The 19,464-nt window shown below is 40.4% G+C and overlaps 1 protein-coding gene across 2 annotated transcripts in view; it reads left to right on the top strand.

The window, feature by feature from the left end:
- Window positions 1–1,227: 1,227 nt before the first annotated feature.
- Window positions 1,228–19,464, top strand: part of kita (KIT proto-oncogene, receptor tyrosine kinase a) — a 125,870-nt gene continuing 107,633 nt past the window's right edge. For both annotated transcript variants that reach the window (XM_034180502.1, XM_034180501.1), the window contains exon 1: window positions 1,228–1,579. In XM_034180502.1, the coding sequence (XP_034036393.1) occupies window positions 1,525–1,579 (55 nt within the window). In that variant the 5' untranslated portion in view covers window positions 1,228–1,524. The remainder of the gene's footprint in view (window positions 1,580–19,464) is intronic.

The raw sequence follows: 19,464 nt of genomic DNA, 5'->3' as shown, positions 1-19,464 counted from the left end.
ACATTCTACAGTAAATAAATGTGTTAACAGGAGATGTGGGAGTGAAATAATAGTAAAAATTGTGCTTTTGGTGTAAAAATATCCTATAATATGTGTTATATTACATAGATAAAGTGACAGACATAAAGTCTCTCTCCCTCTCTCATTCTGTCTCTCTCTGTTTGTGTTAAACCTGCCTCAACATAATTTTTTATTAAAAATACATATCTTTATTCCCATCTGAATGATGAGTTAGATTTTACACACACACACACACGTATATATATATATATATATATATATATATATATATATATATATATCGTATGGCCGCCATACGAATAGCCACGGCCATATATAAAAGTGGCAAATATATATATATATGGACATAACTCTCATTTAGCTATTCGCACGGCAAGACTCTGGTGGCAAAACTTGGAACTACTTTTATAAACAAACGTACTGCATTCAAGATGTCATAACTCCTTTAATATTTTTCGATTTTGATGATGTTTTTTTTTTTTTATTCGGCCATGTCCACATTTCACTATTTGCACGGCAAGACTCAGGTGGCAAAACTTGGAACTACTTGTATAAACAAACATACTGTACTCAAGATGTCTTAACTCCCTTAATATTTTTTAATTTTGCTGATTTTTTTTTTTTTTTTTTGACCATGTCCATAACTCTCATTTCACTATTCGCACGGCAAGACGCTGGTGGCAAAAGGCCGACCCTATTCGAACGGCCTGTCCATAACTCTCATTTAATGCAGTATGTTTAAGTAGTTACAAGTTTTACCACCAGAGTCTTGCCGAGCGAATAGCCAAATGAGAGTAATCGACATAGCGGCTGTACGAATAGCCACTTCCTTTATATATATATATATATATATATATATATATATATATATATATATATATATATATATATATATATATATATATATATAGTGTATATGCATTTAAGTTCTGATAACGTATACGGTTTTGTGCATAATTTCCTCATTGTCTTTTGGCAGTTGGAGGTGAATGTGCCCCTGTTGTTATAATAATAATAATAAAAAAAATGGCTCTTTGTGTATTGTTTGGGGAGGGGGGCTCGGAGGGCGTCTCGCCCGGGGATTAATTCGGTGTAGAACCGCCACTGTGTGCGTGCATTGGCTCTAACATGACAAGTGAGCTCACGGAGCTGAAAGACGTCAGGCTGTGTGTGCGCATCCCGTCCCAAACACCTCCCCCTGTGTCCAACAGGCTCCACCACAGGCTCCTATAAACATGATGTCGCCGGCGCAGTCAGTCAGTGATATGTGCTTCGCGCCCCGGAGCCCTCTGCGCGCTGAGGGACAACAGCATGTTTGCACATCGGCGTCGATTGCTGCTGCTGCGACCTGTGCTGAGCATCTGCGCCTTTAAAGACTTGTAAGTGCGCCTCTATCAGCGCTCTCCGTCAACTTCCCACCAACTCCGACGCACTTGGCGCAAAAAGTAGAGCTACTTTGCGCACAGAGGCTCTGGCTCACCTTAGACCCATGGAATAACAACTATGGAATATCACTGGATGCTGCTTTTTGTCTTTTTGCAGTTACCCTTCCATCCAGGTAAGTCTGATCATTCCATGTTGTCCGCTGTTCCTTATTTGGCACAGTAACAAAGGAATTATATTGGTTGTTGTGGCGATTCAGCACCCTAATTTGTCCTGCGAGCGCAGTAAGCCATTTGTTTCGCAGCACTAAGTTACGATCCGCTCCGCTGCTGTTTTCTTTATTCTTTTTGAGCCAAAGCCAAATGACACCTGAAGTCACAGAAACCCAGTGAGGATAGTGGATCCTCCAGCTCGCCAAAGACGCACGTAAATAATTCATGTTTTAAGTAGAGAATTGCGCCATTCGCAAATAAAATAAAAAGTAATCAACAGCGCATGAAACGTGGTGATGGATAAATCAGATTCAGTTTTGGTCGTGGACTTGGGGTTCGTTATGGTGATACTGGCGCTTCCTTATTCATTGGAAAGAAATGGGGCAAATGCGCTTCCAAAAACTGACGAGCGCATTTGGATAACAGATGTCACTTTACTGCACATTTACGCGCGCGGTGTTTTTCACTGGTTGCTATATTTTGCATTGCATATATAAAATTTTATCGAACTGCTTTTTTGTTCCATTTTTTGTCTGCTGCGCCTTTTTGTTTGATTAAAAAAAATTGATCTCTGGAATTTATCCATATTTTTTCCACATAATACAGCCTGGAATTCCTCTTCTTATTATAGTCTGTGTCTTCTAAATTTGGATAAAACTGTTTTTTGTTTGTTTGTTTGTTTGTTTTTGCAGCTTGCTCTGCTGCCCACTGTTCCTACTGGTTGGATTGTGTCTAACTTTTATTATGGTGGGTTAAATGCAGAAGACAAATTTTGTTGTATGTATATGTACAATGACAATAAAGGCTCTATTCTATTCTATTCTATTCTATTCTATTCTATTCTATTCTATTCTATTCTATTCTATTCTAGGGGAGACAGGGACAGTTGTCACACTTTTCCTTCAGCCTCCACGTTTGTGAGCTAGAGGGCTTGAATTTTCTCATAAAACACCCACATTTGACCCCATGTAGTCACATGAACTATAGTGTAGCTGTTTTGGAGGGTAAAAGATGCTGAATCTGTTTGTTTTGTGCACAAATAGGCCTATTGATGTCAGCATGTAAAGCACATGCACAAATTATCTCTCTAAATAGTCTGAATGCTTGACCGAATGCCTGAGATGCTCTATTGACATACACACAGATGACACACTCTTTCTTTGGGATTCTCATCTATACCTCATTTTTATGTGTTCATTTGTTTTCCAATAACTGCGCACAATGAGATTTGGTTATGTTCATTGCAATTTTCCTGTTATAAATGAGTTTGTACTATCAGTCTTGTGTTGCACCTTATATTTTGTAGATGGAGTGACCATAGCAAATGGTTGGAAACAGTATATGGGCTGTTTTATAATCAGGGTGGATTTTAAAGATAAAGTTTGGTGGAAATGACCAACACAGTTTAGTGTACTGGTCTATCAGCTGCAGTGGTCATTTGGTTTAATATCCCCATTTGTTTACCAGCAGAACTCGAATTATACCAGTTTTAACCAAAATATCTGTATCATTTCCATGATGTCTAATTTTGATGGGCTGCCAGAATTATTATTTATTTAGTAGGTAACCATTAAATGGACTAAGTTCCCTATCAAAGCCTGCTGTATAACTCCCGGGATCATTGCCCAGTGGGGAAACGAGTTGAAATAGGCATTCAAAAATAAAATGTCTTGTCGGTCAAAAATGTCCCCTTCACAAATAGAGTGCATTTCAAACTCAAGCATCAGTGTTTTGTGAATAATCTCTTTTTTTTTTTGTTGTTTGTTTTTTTTGAAAGAGCTAATCACTATCTGTGATGGCACAAAAGGATGTGCACCTAATTAATTAATATTGGGGTGTAACTCTGTCAAAACCCGTCCTCTCCAGAAATGCTTATAGTCCATCACTATTTGAGAACTCAGAAACACAGTAGCAGTTGTATACTCTGAGTACATACTTACCATCAACTGTTTTTAGTAGATCGTATATTAAAGGGTTATTACACTCACAGAAATATTTAACCCTAACTTTTAAGATTTATGTAATTTTATTACATGACAAATTCCCATTTACTTTTTTAGATAATTTTAATACAAACCTACCAAATAAACTTTACATGATGCATATTCATTAGTGTAATAAATCCTATTTATTTGAAATGCATAATCCTCATATAGTATATTGTTTGAATTGCATAATAATTCTGTTACCTATACAAGATAAATGGCATAGGTAACATAATTATTATGCAATTCAAACAATATACTTTATGTATTTTAAATAAATACTGTCATTATTATTGATTTAGAGTAATTATATTTTATTAATACTAAATACATAAAGCTGAGGATTATGCATTTCTATGCATTATGTGATTGTCTAGTGGTTAAGGTGTTGGGCTTGAGTCCAGAAGATCATGGGTTCAAATCCCTACCTGACTGGAAAATCACTAAGGGCCCTTGGGCAAGGCCTTTAATCCCCTATTGCTCCCGGTGTGTAGCGAGCGCCTTGTTTGGCAGGACCCTGACATTGGGGTGAATGTGAGGCATAATTGTAAAGTGCTTTGAGCTTCTAATACAGATGGAAAAGCGCTATATAAATGCAGTCCATTTAGTACCTGGGAAAGATGTGAGAACAGAAAACTTTTGATCAAACCTATAAAGCCACTAGGTGTGACTTGTGTGTGAAACAGTGGAGTCTTGATAGTATGTAAATTCAAGGCACACATGTCATGGTCAGTTCACTTGCTGTCCACCATGGAGCAACACACCAGCTGTTAGACAACCACTCTGCCTCACTCTGTCCCAAGAACAAAGGCAAGGTCTTTGCCAGCGATGATCAGTACAAGCAAATCCAACCCAGTTTCACGGCATGTCGTGATTCAGCAGCAAGAAATATACATTAATCTATTGGTTCGTGATATTGTCACAAAAAGCCATGATGGCTGCACAAAATTAAAAGTGAAGTGGGGGGGGGGGGGGGGGGTTATGGTTAGGGGAAGGAGTAGGGTTAGGTTATGGTTAAGGTTAGGGTTGGGTGTAGGAGTAGGGTTAGTAATAGTGAGTTTAAAAATATCCCTGTCATGAAAATTTGAATCATTTCATGACAGGAGCACGAAAAAAAAAAACGTGAGACTGGACTGAGCAAATCATAGCAGCTTTAACACTGACCAAAGGAGAAAAGTGTCCATATGGTGCAAAGTTCAAGCACTGGTGCATCAACAGTTCACCTCATGTGAATAATAATAATTCCAAGAGTCTGATCTGGGCCAGCAAGTCAAATTCCAATCTGGGGTGGCCAAGATCAGAATTCCAATATGGGCCAGGTTGGTGTCAAAATTTCAATCTGGGCCAGACCAGATCACAATTCTGATCCGGGCTGGTCCAGATCAGAATCCGTAGGAAAAAAAGTGAAGATTCCTTTCTAGGCTGGCCAAGAATAGGATTCTAATCTTGGCCGGCCCAATCTGTAATTGGGCCAGCCCAGATCTGAATTCACATCCAGGCCGGCCCAGATTGGAATTCCAATCTGGATTGGGCCAGCTTCCAATTTGAGCCTTGACATTGACAGACAGACAGACAGACAGACAGATAGACAGATAGATATCCCTCATTGTTTGCCTCACCACACACCCCTTGCTGTACCTCTGGTCCCCACTTTGGGAACCACTGTTCTATACTGTTTAATCAATCATAAACAGTACCTTGGCAGTGCTTACTTGGCAAACCCAAAACTACGTAAAGGGGTGGAGCCTGGGCAAGACCTTCTGTGATCTGGGTGGGAAGAATGAAACTCAAACACGGCCTATGTTAGAGTTACCGAACAAGCAGCTAACAGCCTAACCCTAGACCCTGGTTCAGGTGTTTTTAAAACAGATATTTGTGGACTGGGCAGGGGTTTTTCTTCATGGGTGGGTTGGATGTGACTGTTAAAAAATATGACTGGTTCATTGCCTCGCTGTGGAATGTTGTGGTTCGTGTGGTGTGGAAGTAATGTCAGCTAAATTACGATAGCTGCTAACAATGTAACTTGTAATATTAACAGAGGTAGTAGTACACAGATGAGCTGATTAGGCTTTAGAGGTGTGTTTTGCACAAATGTGCATACAAATGAGGTTAATGTGACCGTTTAAGAACAAAACACCAAAATTGGATTCATTCACCTTTCTCTGTCCTTGTCCAAGGCTGTGTCTGTACACATGAAGTTGGTCCCTGGCTGTCCTTGTCTCTCAATACTTGGATTTGTCTAACTGTAAATAGGACAAAGGACAAATTCTGTTGTATGTAAACCTATTCATGTATATACAATGACAAATCAATGCTCTGCTTCTTCTTCTTGGGTTTACTATATCTCAGTAGTACTGCGCTACTATGGGCACCTCATGCAGAGTACATGTTTCCACAAGATTGTTATATTTGCATAATGTTGCATTTAATAAGGGTCATTTGTTTTGGAGTTCTGGTTGTATCTCACTAGGGCTGAACAAGACATGGTTCACATTTGCACCTTGGGTCCTGCATGTGGAGTACATGGTGCCAAAGGTGTGTCAGCTTTGCATTTTGTATCAACAGTTATATGGGGGCAAGACCAGGGGTACACAAAAAAAAACTTACTCAGTGAACATAAAAAAAATTATGTAAAGTATTTCCACCCAAGTAAAATGTGTTAATGTAGCCAGAAACAATTTTGCTGAGTGACCTTTGTTTGCGCTCGGGGTCACTGCAGCAAATCTGCATGTTGAATTTGCACAGGTTTTACACCAGATGCTCTTTCGGATGCAACTCCACATTACATGGCGAAATGTGGCAGGGGTGGGGTTTGAACCGGGAACCTTTTGTACTGAAATCAAGTGCATTGACCACGTGGCCACCACCCCTGCCCTATAAGTAGTTACACCTACTTTTAAAATAGTACAATTACACATCAACTTAACTTTGTTGTGTTGGATCAGCACAATTTCTACAGATCCACCTTGGATTTGGTGTGGCGACCCCAAGTGCAAACAAGTGAGCAGCCAAAGGGACTTACTGTTTTTTGTTGTTACATTTACCCTTACAAATCTAGTTGGCCTAATCCATGGTAAGTAACAGTAATGCAAATTCATCATGTTGACCCAGCAAATTTACATTTAGGCCACTCAGCAAAATTGTTTCTGGCTATGTTAATGATTTTTTTCGTGGGTGGAAATGCTTTACATAATTTTATTATCTTTACTGAAACTGAGCAAGTTAAATTTTAAGTTGCTGAATGTTATGTTAAAACTACATGATTTGAATGTGTTCACCCATAAAACTGGATTTTATATCGTAGAAGCTACATGTTAGACTTACGTTCATGTAACATAAAAACCAACGATACCCATGTTGTTTTTTGAGTGTATGTAAACTTTTGATCAGGGTTTTTTTGGGGTAGTTTCTGTTGTTACACACAATAAATGGCTTCACCCAACCACTAACCATGAGTAAAAAAACAGCAGCTGCGGACACCTTGTCACCAGGTGCTGAATGTAAATAATAGAGTAACTAGTAACCTAATTTGACTATTTTTAAGATTGAGTACAAAGAAAAGGAACTATTAGGTACTTTGCTGATTAGTTACTTTGCTGATTACTCAGTGTTAAAGGTAACCAAGTTAGATTACTAGTTGCCTTATTAGTTACATTTAGCAGCTGCCGACAAGTTGTCAGCAGCTGCTAATAAAGTAACTGTAGAAAGCTAAGAATGAAGTAACTGTATAAAGTAAGTAATAAAGTAACTTCAAAGTAACTGTGACAACACTGGTTGTATGTAAACAAAGTCATTACCTCCTTTCGATACTTCCAAATTCTGTAGTCAGTAAACATCGATAGCCATTGACACGTTTGTGTTGCTTGATTCTTTCATTTGTCCATCCACAGTCAATGATCTGGTAAGCATACACATCATTAACACAAATGGCTGGGAGTCGTTTCAAGTCTTGTTTATTTAATTATTCATGAAGGGACAGTGAAAGTGTGCCACCCCCTGTGGCTTAAAGGACATGTCACACCAAATCATAACAATTTAGATCTAGGCTGTTAGTGAGTATCTGATGATACTCTGGGATTACTTTGTGCACTTCTGTGACTGGTTTCAAAGTTTATGGCATTGGTACCAAACAGCTACAGAGACTGCCGAAAATAAAGTACTCATGAGTACTCGTTTTTTTCTGAGTGTTTCCCACAGCATTTGCGTAGCTTTGAGGAAAACGTTCCAGCATGCGCTTGAATGGAATGTAGCTGCTAACAATCAGAACAGATTAACTGCAAAGTTTACATAAGTGTGATGTTGCGCTATGATGACTCATTTTTAAGTGATTTTGATGCAGACATGGTAAAAGCAGCAGCCTCTCTCCACTGTGAGAAGACTTCATGTGCGTGCACACCCATTAGTCATGAACACAGCCTGTTAAAAACAATCTCTGCTAGTGGCTCAGCTTTATGCATGCTTATAAGGGCTCCTATACACATAGTATGAATAAGCACAAATCAGGGCGACTCACTGCGTAACAACTCGTATGAGTGAACCATGAAAACACTGAGGTGATGGGCAGGCTGCACAATCCTGGTGCGACGGTGTTGTGCATGCGACGGTGTCGTGTGAGTAGGAACATAGTGCAAGCAGCTGCACCACATTGCGCCGCTGATATGGAGGAAAATGAAATAAAAACCAGCTGTATAATTAGTGAATAACAGTGAGTTCATATATATAATACATAAAAGGGGGTGCAATTTTGCAATTTTTTGCAATTTTGCACTGCTCACAGCCCTCATGGCCCAACACGCGTGTCCTGTCAGACAGGCGTGACATTCAGATCATCTTCTGCGTATCCACATGAACTGACGGTCCTTTTCTCCAGCCCGTCACAAAAACAATATATGTTTTTATGTATTTCCATTTGATTACAGCAAGCACACACTTATGCGTGTCCATCAAAACACGGGGTGTGCTCTGCAGCTGTGATGTCCAGGACCAGAGATATCTCAACAAATCAAATTCAAATTTCAAATGTATTAATTTATGTAGCGCCAATTCACGTCGAACTCATCTCAAGGCACTTCACACAACATAAAACAACAACAACAAAAAAACTGAATTAAAAATTTAAAACACAATAAAAAGATGACCATAAAAGAATACAAGAATAAAAACACATCATAACACTAATGATAAAACAGGGGAAACAAATGAGTATTTATACGTGACTTAAAAGTCTCCACAGTATGAGACTGCTGAATGTGTGCCGGGAGATCATTCCACAGAGCTGGAGCACGGTAGGAAGCTCTGTGACCAGCAGACTTTTTAATCACCCTGGGAACACACAGAAGTCCTGCACCCTGAGAACGCAGGGCCCGAGCCGGTACATAGGGGCTTACCAGGTCAGCCAGATAGGGAGGTGCAAGTCCATGAACAATTTTATAAACTAATAACAGTACTTTAAAATCCGATCTTGCAGCAACTGGTAGCCAGTGCAGGGACGCCAAAATGGGCGTAATGTGGTCAAACCTTCTGCTTTGTGTCAAAAGTCTGGCAGCAGCATTTTGAACCAGTTGAAGACCCCTAATCCTGGACTGCGGTAAGCCAGAAAATACAGCATTACAATAGTCCAATCTAGAAGAGACAAATGCATGAATTAAAGTCTCAGCATCAGCCATAGACAGGATTTAAAAGTAGGAAGTTACTAGACATCCAACTTCTTACTGATACAAGGCAATCTTCCAAAGATTTTATGTGAATGAGATTACCAGCAGTTATTGGCATGTACAACTGAGTATCATCAGCATAGCAATGAAAGGTAATCCCAAAGCACCGCAGTATATTCCCAAGGGGTGCTACATAAAGGGAAAAAAACAGGGGGCCTAAAATGGATCCCTGCGAAACTCCAAACTTCTTGTCCCTACGATCAGAGAAGGTGCCATTACACAATACACAGTAAGAACGACTGGACAGGTATGACGTCAACCATGCAAGAGCAGTTCCAGTAATCCCAAAGTGATTCTCCAGCCTACTGAGTAAAATCTGATGATCCACAGTATTAAACGCAGCACTAAGATCCAACAGCACCAAGACTGTAGCGATATCTGAGTCCATTGCTCGCAAAAGGTCATTCACTACTTTAGTAAGTGCTGTTTCTGTGGAGTGATATTTTCTAAAAGCAGACTGCAGTGGCTCAAAAAGATTATTCTCAGTGAGGTAGTCCACGAGCTGTTGCAAAACCATTTTTTCCAGGATTTTAGAACAAAATGATAGATTTGATATCGGCCTATAATTTTTCAATACACTAGGGTCGAGATTGGATTTCTTAAGTAATGGTTTAGTCACTGCAGACTTGAAACATTTAGGAACAGATCCAGAAGTTAATGAGAGATTTATAATTTCCAGGACATTTCCAGCTGTTGGCAGCCAGCCACGCCCCCTGTCCTGTCAGCGCACAGACCAAGATGTCACTCTGGGATCAGATGAGAGGTGCCTCACTTGCGGGGGTTGCGCAAACCACACACACACATGTGTTGGGGGGGGCGGTGGTGGGGAGCATGCAAAACACATGCACACGTGTTGTGGGGGAGCTGACACTCTAGCACGCCACACGTGTACTTGGTAACTCCACAGTCATGGGGGCACTTAGACAAATTTCACATCCAGCTCGACAGTGATTGCCTGCTGACTGTTGTTGTGCTAATAGTGCAAATGGCCACACATTTTCTAAGTGTCAAACAAGTGGTGTTAGATGTTCATGCGTGTCACCTGGAATTTGGCCGACACCTGCCATGAAAGGGTTCGATGGGCTCTCACAGCGCACACTCTGTCTTTCAGCCACTGGTGTGCACAAATAGTTGTAGCAACAGGTGTACGAGGCATTGGAAGCAGCTACGATTTTACATATATTGCATACGATTCTTGCTTCATGCGCACTTCATGCGCAATTTTTGACCACATTTGTACTAAGTGTTGTCATCGATATAACTGTAAAAAATCAAAGAAATACATCTGTGTGATCAGACAGCCTGAAAAACAGCTGAGACGTTCGTGTGTGCGGATATGTTCATGGTAGAGGCTATAACAGGGTTAAAACAGAGCGTTGCTCTATTACAGAGAAAAGACTGTGCACACATCAATATCCAAAATCTGACAGACTCTCTCAAAATAAAATTAAAATAAAGCCTACCAGCTCCATTGAGGAGAACAAAATACAAAAGGCAAAAAAAAAAAAAAAACTGAACAGGGCACTCACGCACTTGTAGAATGATTTCCAAGCTTAAATATGTAAAGTCCACTCTGCTATATATGTGTCACATATAGACTGCCATGTATAAAAGGACTACATATTACAACAGGTACCATAAAGTGGGACTGTTATTTTTTTATGGTGACTTGCACTCTGTGTCTGCCTGTTTTGCTGCTGCTGTGTTAAGTTCTGCGCCCATTTATTGCTGCTCCTGTCTAATTAAAGAAATTCTTATTTAAGCTGAAAGTAGCGTGTGGACATCACTTACTTTTACCAGGTGTCAGAAGCTGGTGACGGCTTCGAGAAAATGGCGACGTTTAATCATCTGGAGAATTTACAGGTAACTGCCCACCTGAGTGGGGAAAATGGAAGCAGCATTTCCATCGCTTCCGCTTGGCTACAAAGCTGAAGAAAGATGACAGTGAGGTCCAAGTCAGTTCTTTAATATATGCCATGGATCCAGAGGCTGAAAACAACTTTAAGACTTTTTTAGCTTTTCCGGAGGAAGCAGACCAGAAGACATTTGATTTTGTGTTGAGAAAATATGACGAGTTATTCAATATCAAAAGTAACATAATTCATGAGCATGCTAGTAGAGGACCCTCCTATTGAGTTTGTGACCAATTTTCCGGGAGCAATTTTTTAATGCAGATTCTTGGAGACTGGACCAAAATAAGAGATTTTAGCTGGGTATCGTTCTCAAAAGTGTGGGCTAACTCCACCAGGGGGCATTATACCTACCCAAAGACCTTCTGGGATACTTGCAGGACGTTGTTGAATATGACACGTCTGATGAAAGTGATGGAGACGATGATTACAGTGACACAAAGGATGTTTGACTGTTTTTTAATGATGATTTTACCTGATTCTTGGAGGACTCTGAACCTGACATATTGATAATGAGATTGTATAAATCTTGTTTGTTATTATAAATTTGTTACATTTCTATCTAGATTGTTACATTTTATGTGCTATGAACTTGGTGTTACACATTATTGTATGTGAAAGACATCAATGGTTGAAATGAAATGAGACTTTTACTTTTAAGTATGACTATCCACTTCATGTTCATTGATACATGCCAAACTTGTCACAAAACATGTGCTTTTATCACTCATGGGGGGGGGGGAAATAACTGTAGCCATCTGGCCATATGTGGTAGCCATTTTGGACACCATCTTGAATATCTCAATATACAGACATGTTAGAGCTTTGTAACATACAAAATTGGACTAAACACTCTGAAAAACCCTGTAGTTGATGTATTACATGCCCTATTAGTATCAAATAGGAGCATAATACCCGTTTTCCTATTTACGGTAGCCATTATGGCAGCCATCTTGGATTTTTGCCTCTGGTGTTCCATATAAATTACTTTTTAGGGCAGAAATGAATTCCTGGACCTTCAAAACATACATTTAGACACCAAGATGAATATTCTAGGCCAGTCAGAAGTGAAAATAAGGTACATCATAGATTTTTGGCAACAATTTTGAATAATGCCCCCTGGTGGAGTTAGCCCACACTTTTGAGAAAGATACCCCAGCTAAAATATCTTATTTTGGTCCACTCTCCAAGAATCTGCATTAAAAAATTCCTCCCGGAAAATTGGTCACAAACTCAATAGGAGGGTCCTCTGCTGTGCCTGTTTCCACCAGAGAGTACAGGGGCCAATGAGAAAGCAGAAATGTTTATTAGAGGTCTTTATGATCTGTCAGAACATTGTGACTTTTGGACACACAAAGAGGAGCACATTCGAGACAGAATAGCTGTGTGAATTCACAACAAGGAGCTCTCCTGTAAACTACAGTTGGACAAAACACTCACGTTACCCCAGACTATTCAGGTAGTGTGCTAGTCTGAGGAGGTGACTACACAGGTGCACCAGCAAGGGGATGCTAGTGCGGCGGTGCAGGAACTTGCACGTGCTAAACCTTTATACAAAAGAAGACAGCAGTGGAAAAATAAAAAGAAAGTGGGGAATAAACAGAATCAAAATGTGGAAGATGCAGAAAAATAAAGCACAGAAGTCAAGAGAAATGCCCTGCCAAGAAATCTACATGCAACAAATGCAAAAAGGTGGATCACTGGAAAAGAATATGTCACAGAAAATCAATGAGTGAGGTGATAAAGGCAGATACTGTATCACAGATGCCATACTTCCTAGGAGCTGTCACAGACTCTAACAGAGAGAGTGATGAATGGACTGTACAGATTGTTACTGGTGCAACACCAGTTAAATTTAAAATTGATACAGAGGGTGACTTAAACATGATGGAAGAAGGCATATTTAACACGTTAGTCCTTGAGCAAAGACTGATGCAGACAAACATTCCACAATGAACAATCCTGGTGGTCAGCTAAATTGGATGAGGAAGATTCAGGCCAATGCCAAATAGAAAGACAAAGACTACTCATTCCCAGTGTATGTCATTCAAAGCCAGACTGCTAATAACCTGCTAAGCAGAGACAAAACATGCACAGTTGGTCTAGTCAAGTGCATAGAGGAAGTGCCCAAAGCTGTTGGTGAGCAGAGGACTCTTAAGACAGAGCCTGTTAAAATACACCTAAAAGAGAACACTGAGCCATATGCAGTGCACATAGAGTCCCCTTACCTCTCATACAGAAAGTAAAAGAGGAAATACAGCGTATGGAGGAGTACGGCGTCACTGAGAAAGTGATAGAGCCAAATGACTGGTGTGCTCCATTGGTGCCAGTCCCAAGGCGGAGTGGCAAAGTGTGCATCTGTGTTGACCTAAAATGATTAAATGAGACTGTAAAAACAGAGAGGTACATCCTTCCAACTCCTGAGGACATCACTGCAAAGCTGAGTGGAGCCACCATGTTTAGATCATTGGATGCCGCCTCGGGGTTTTGGCAGATACCTATAGTTCCAGAAAGCAGCAGATTAACCATGTTCATAACGCCCTTCGTGAGATACTCGTTCAAACAACACAAGTGCTCCAGAGAACGTCAAGTGAAAGATGGCCGAGACCCTCAATGGTCTTGAGGGAGTAGAAGTCTACATGTACAATATACTTGTGTACGGTAACACTGTAGAACAGCATGACCAGCATCTAAGCAAAGTCCTGGAGAGAATCAAGACCACTAGCTAACAGACCCAGAATTTAGATAAAGTTGAGGCCAAGACCTGTTCCATTACTAATAAAATTAATTTAAAAGGATAGTTCCGTACTATGCCAGTGCTAGCCATATGGAAGGCAGAATAGTGACAAAGTGACAAAGTTTTTTATTCGGCACACAAAATATTCAAATAGAAAAAAATGAACAATTCCACAAACAAACACAGACAAAACTAGTGAGTCCGAAAGGGTGTGGGCTGAAGCAAAGCTTATTAGCACCCACCCCTGCTAGTACAAGTCCAACAATTCTTATCAGTCATATTTACATAAATACAAATTCACTACTACATGTCGACACACAGACATACACATCAATATACTATTCACTTATAATTATATTTATATAGTACCAGATCACAAGAAAGTCGAATCAAGGCACTTTACGCCAGTAAGGACTAACCTTACCAACCCCCAGAGCAAGCACTAGGCAACTGTGGTGAGGAAAAACTCCCTATAAGGAAGAAACCTCAAGCAGACCAGGCTCTTGGGGGTGACCCTCTGCTTGGGCTGTGCCATATATACCTATATACATATGTATATACTTTACAAACATAAATATATACATACATATACACAGTCACTTATATACATATACATATACACCTACCCATATCTGTATAGCTACATACGCATATACATACCCACACATTCAAATATACAATAAGTCCCACTTATAAATTGAACATTCCATATAAATCAAATTATATTTGCTTCTTTATGATACTTTGACATGATGTTCTTTTTGAGTAGTTTCTTAAATCTTACTAAGGTACTACTCATTCTAACCTCTGTTGAACATTTGTTCCATTTCCTCACCCCAACCACAGACACACAAAAACCCTTTACATTTGTTCTTACTGGTGGTTTCATAAAAATTGCACAACCTCTTAAACTATATCTGGATTCCCTCAATCGGAACAGACTCTGGACATGTCTCGGTAAGGCTTGGTTTTTTGCTCGAAATAAAGTTTGAATTGTAATGTAATCGACTAAATCTATGAATTTTAATAAATTTAAAGACACAAATAGAAAATGAGTTGGTTCACGATATTGTTTATTGCAGATGATTCGTATGGCTCGTTTTTGCAAAAGGAATATTGGATTGGTATTTGATTTGTAAGTGTTTCCCCATGACTCAACACAATATAAGACAATAAATGTGTCTTAAGTCTAAACGTGAATATCTCTACAGAATGAGACTGTTTTATCTCCATAGGGAGATCATTCCACAAAACCGGTGCACAATAAGAGAAGGCTCTGTGGCCCACAGACCTTTTATTCACCGTAGGGACACAAAGTATTCCTGCACCCTGAGAATGCAGAGCCCAGGCCGGTACATAAGGTTTAATCCTCTGGGGTCGACGCCGTCGTATACAACAGCTAAGACCAAGCTTTACTAAATTATAAATAACTTTTTAATGATATGAGATAGAAACTTACTTTTTTTTTTTTTGCTGAAAGGTTAACTCCGCGGACTTTCGAGCCAGCCATCGGCCATCTTTGTACTCCTCATAGAAGCTGTGTGATGACGTGCGCAATGTGAGTGTCCAATCGGAATTGGTTCACCGGTACATAGTTTTCCAAAATCCAATCGTAGGGCAGATTTACCTCACGTGAAAAGCCAAAGATTGTTTTCAGGAGTGATATGTTACTAGTTGGCCCATTTGAATAACCCCCTGGGTGCTCCAGTGAGTACATACTATTCCAATGCGCCCTGTGCCATTACGCACAGCGATCAGTGAAAGTGAGCAGACAGAGCAGAGGGAGAGCCTCTGATGACAATCTCATGTGCTCAAACAAAGAGTGTGTAACTATCAGGATTGCTCCACTAGTTTGCATGTGAATGTTACTGGATAACTCTGTTGCTTTCTCCGCGTAAAGCACTGTTTACCATATCAATGGAGCGAGGAGGAGGGCCGCTCCTCAGACTGTAAGGAGCCAAATTGGGCCAAAGTGTGACTGAAAGCTGCTTTAGGAGCACCACAGAACACTCCAAAACACAGTAGAAGTAGAAGTTTGTGATGTAACCTTTGTGTAATAGCAGACAGAAATTGCTTTGAGATGAGACAAACAAAATGCATAGACCATTTTGTATATATTGTTCAAAATGTGCATTTGTGTTTATTGTTTGAACATTTTTGTTGTACAGGCTTTCACAGAAGACCTCAAATTACCTTTATAAAGTGTCAAAACAGTTGTTTATTATAGTTTGCTGTGTATTTTGAATAAATGTGTGTGGAAAATTATTTTTCTTTTTTTTTTCTTTCTTATTTCTAATTGTAAACCTTTATTACACTTATAATACACAACAAAAGCATATATATTATGAAAAAAAGAGACATAAAACTGCATGCAGGGATAGCTGCAGGGAGGGCTGTTAACAGCAATAATAACAGCAATAATAAAACATTTATGCCAGGCGAGTGAACTGTCCAGAAAATACCCTCGGACCCCAGAGGGTTTAATTAGGTCAGCTAACTAAGGAGGTGCTAGTCTGTGAATAATTTTATGTCAATAGCAGAACCTTATAATCTGACATCACACAGACATGAAGCCAGTAAAGAGACGCCAAAATGGTCTGGCAGCAGTATTTTAAACTAATTGGATGCCCTTAAAGCTAGAGTTGGTAGTCCTGGAGAGCTAGAAAGAGAGCTAGAAACATTTGAAAGTAGCACCTCCTCTAGGTTCCACCCCCTCCCCCGTCAGTGCTCTGATGAAAGCCACACCCCCACAAACTTGAACACGCATCTGACTGTGGGACTCAGCGGGGCAGGGGCCTTCTTCAGTGAAACGAGATGAGTGTGCACACGCGCAGGAGGAAGGGACAGAGGGGGGCGTTGAGTCTGGTGACATGAGCAGGAAGAGCTAGACATGAAGACATCTGATTGGTTTTTTGAGAGCGCACCGTGGGGGTTATACTGGTCGGAGTTTTATCGATCCTACAGCTGTTACAGACATCTGATTTTTTTCTTTCCTTTTTCTGAATATATAATGTATTGACTACGGTTACGATAGATGGACCATTTCACCCAATATAACAAAAAGTGTTTCTGAACAGAGTTACCCACCCCAGCTTTAATGCTGGACTGCAGTAAACCAGAAAATAGAACATTGCAGTACTTCAGTCTAGAAAAAAAACAAAAAACAAATGCATGAATCAGGGTCTCTGCATTAGCCATCGACTGGATGGGACAAATCTTCACTATATTTCACAGGTGGAAGAAAGTAGTCCTCGTAATATCTTTAAAGTGTAGATCAAAGGACAACTTGGGCTAAAAAAATCACCCCAAGGTTCATCACTTCATCAGTGTGATGTATGATACACAAGCCTAGGTTAAGCGTTAGCTGGTCAAACTGATGCCGATGTCTCGCTGGACCAAGAAATATCATTTCAGTCTTGTCAAAGTTTAAAAGTGAGAAATTCCTGAACATCCAGCTTTTCACTGACGCAGTGCAGTCCTTTAAGGATATTATGTGTATGAGATTACCAGCAGTTATTGGCATGTATAATTGAGCATCATCAGTATTGCAATGATAGTAAGTAAGTCCCTTCGGCTGCTCCCTTGTTTGCACTCGGGGTCGCCACAGCAAATCCAAGGTGGATCTGCATGTTGAATTGGCACAGGTTTTACGCCAGATGCCCTTCCTGATGCAACTCCACATTACATGGAGAAATGTGGCAGGGGTGGGATTTGAACCCAGAGCCTTCTGAACTGAAACCAAGTGCATTAACCACTTGGCCACCACCCCTGCTATTGCAGTATTGCAATGATAGGTAATCGCACAAGATGTATCTGCTCAAGGGGTGCTATATGAAGGGCGAATAACAGGGGCCCTAAATTGGACCCCTGCAGAACCCCATATTTCATGTCACCAAGATTAGAGGTAGTGTTGTTGTACAAGACACAATGAGAACAACTGATTAGTATAATGCCAACCATGCAAGGACATTCACAGTAATCCCAAAAATTATTCTCCAGCCTATTGAGTAGAATATGATGATCCACCATATCAAACCCAGCTCTAAGCTCTAACAGCATCGGGACCGTAGTGGCGTCTGAATCCATTGCAAGCAGATCATTTGCCACTTTAGTGAGAGCCGTCTCTGTGGAATAACATGTTCTAAATGAACATTGCAGTGGCTCAAAGATATTATTCTCAGCAAGGTGATCCACGAGCTATTGTGAAAAATGTGAACCGTCAGAGTATAATGGGATTGTCACAAGGGGCTGTCGTATGCTTATCCCATCCACTTTGAGAGCTAACATACTAGGTGAAATACATGATGGACATCAAGGTCTGTTCAAATACAAAGAGTGGGATAATACATCCATGTGGTGGTCCAGCATCTCTGACATTAAATTGAAAGTGGAATTCTATCAGACATGCTGTGAGATGAGACACGCATAGCATAAAGAGCCCCTCTTCTTGACCTCTTTACCAGACTAGCCCTGGAAAAGACTTGCAATTACAGGTGTCAGTCCATCTGAAATGCTAATGGGAGAGTGATTAAAACAACACTTCCCACACTTGAGACTGTCCTCTGACCCCCATGGCCAAATCTTCAAGCCACCAGGAGCAAGAAAATTTGACAGACTGAAAAAATTAAGAGTTTTGTGATAAAGTGTGTCGTGTCCTCTCTGTGCATTCTATGTAAATCCGAGCCATCACTTTTGAATGAAAGCTCAGAAGCTTCGTTATCACATGTAGCAGCCATTGATATGTTTCTGCTTTCCCTAAAATGTACGTCACATCCTGAGAAATGCAGAGTAAGACGTTTTCCGGAAATGAACCTCTTAACTCGCCGAGTGAGAGGAATAATTACCAATAAAATACATCAGCGACCACTAAATATAACCGCATGTGCACGGATACACTTACATTCAAGGATTCAAAGGATTCAAAAGAATTTTATTGTTATATGCACAAAAGAACATGTTCCCTGCACAATGAAATGTGTCTACTGCATTTAACCCATCCTAATTGCCAATTAGGAGCAGAAGTTGCCATTAGGTGCCCGGGGACCAGCTCCAGATGTACATCCCTGCCTTGGTCAACAGCAGGGCTGAGCAAACCAAGACCGACCCATAACAAATGACACACACATAACACACAACACACATAGGCCGGCCCTGTACATAAACACATATAAAAAAGCACACACAAGGGAAGAAAGAGAAAAAACCCTCATAGCCACTGCGTTACACAGCAGCAATGAGGAAAAAAAAAACCCATCAGCACAGAAAAACAATAATCACACAGGCAAACAAAGATGCAGGATGACAACCGAGATTTGAGGGTCCAGTTTATCAGAACACTCCGGAGGCAGCCTATTAGGTGCCATCAACGGCCTTGTCCGACAATCCTGGAAGGGGGAGGGGCTCAGCCCTGAACAGTCCACTGTCCACAGTCAACGTCAGAGCTGGAGAAGCTGAGGGGAGGGGGATGACCAGGGAACAAGGCTTAAGTGTTGATCTTCTTGA

The sequence above is a fragment of the Thalassophryne amazonica genome, chromosome 10, assembly GCF_902500255.1.
Source record: "Thalassophryne amazonica chromosome 10, fThaAma1.1, whole genome shotgun sequence".
NCBI classification, from domain to species: Eukaryota; Metazoa; Chordata; class Actinopteri; order Batrachoidiformes; family Batrachoididae; genus Thalassophryne; species Thalassophryne amazonica.
The sequence above is the reverse complement of the archived record's forward strand: the minus strand, read 5'-3'. Positions and strand labels throughout refer to the sequence as shown.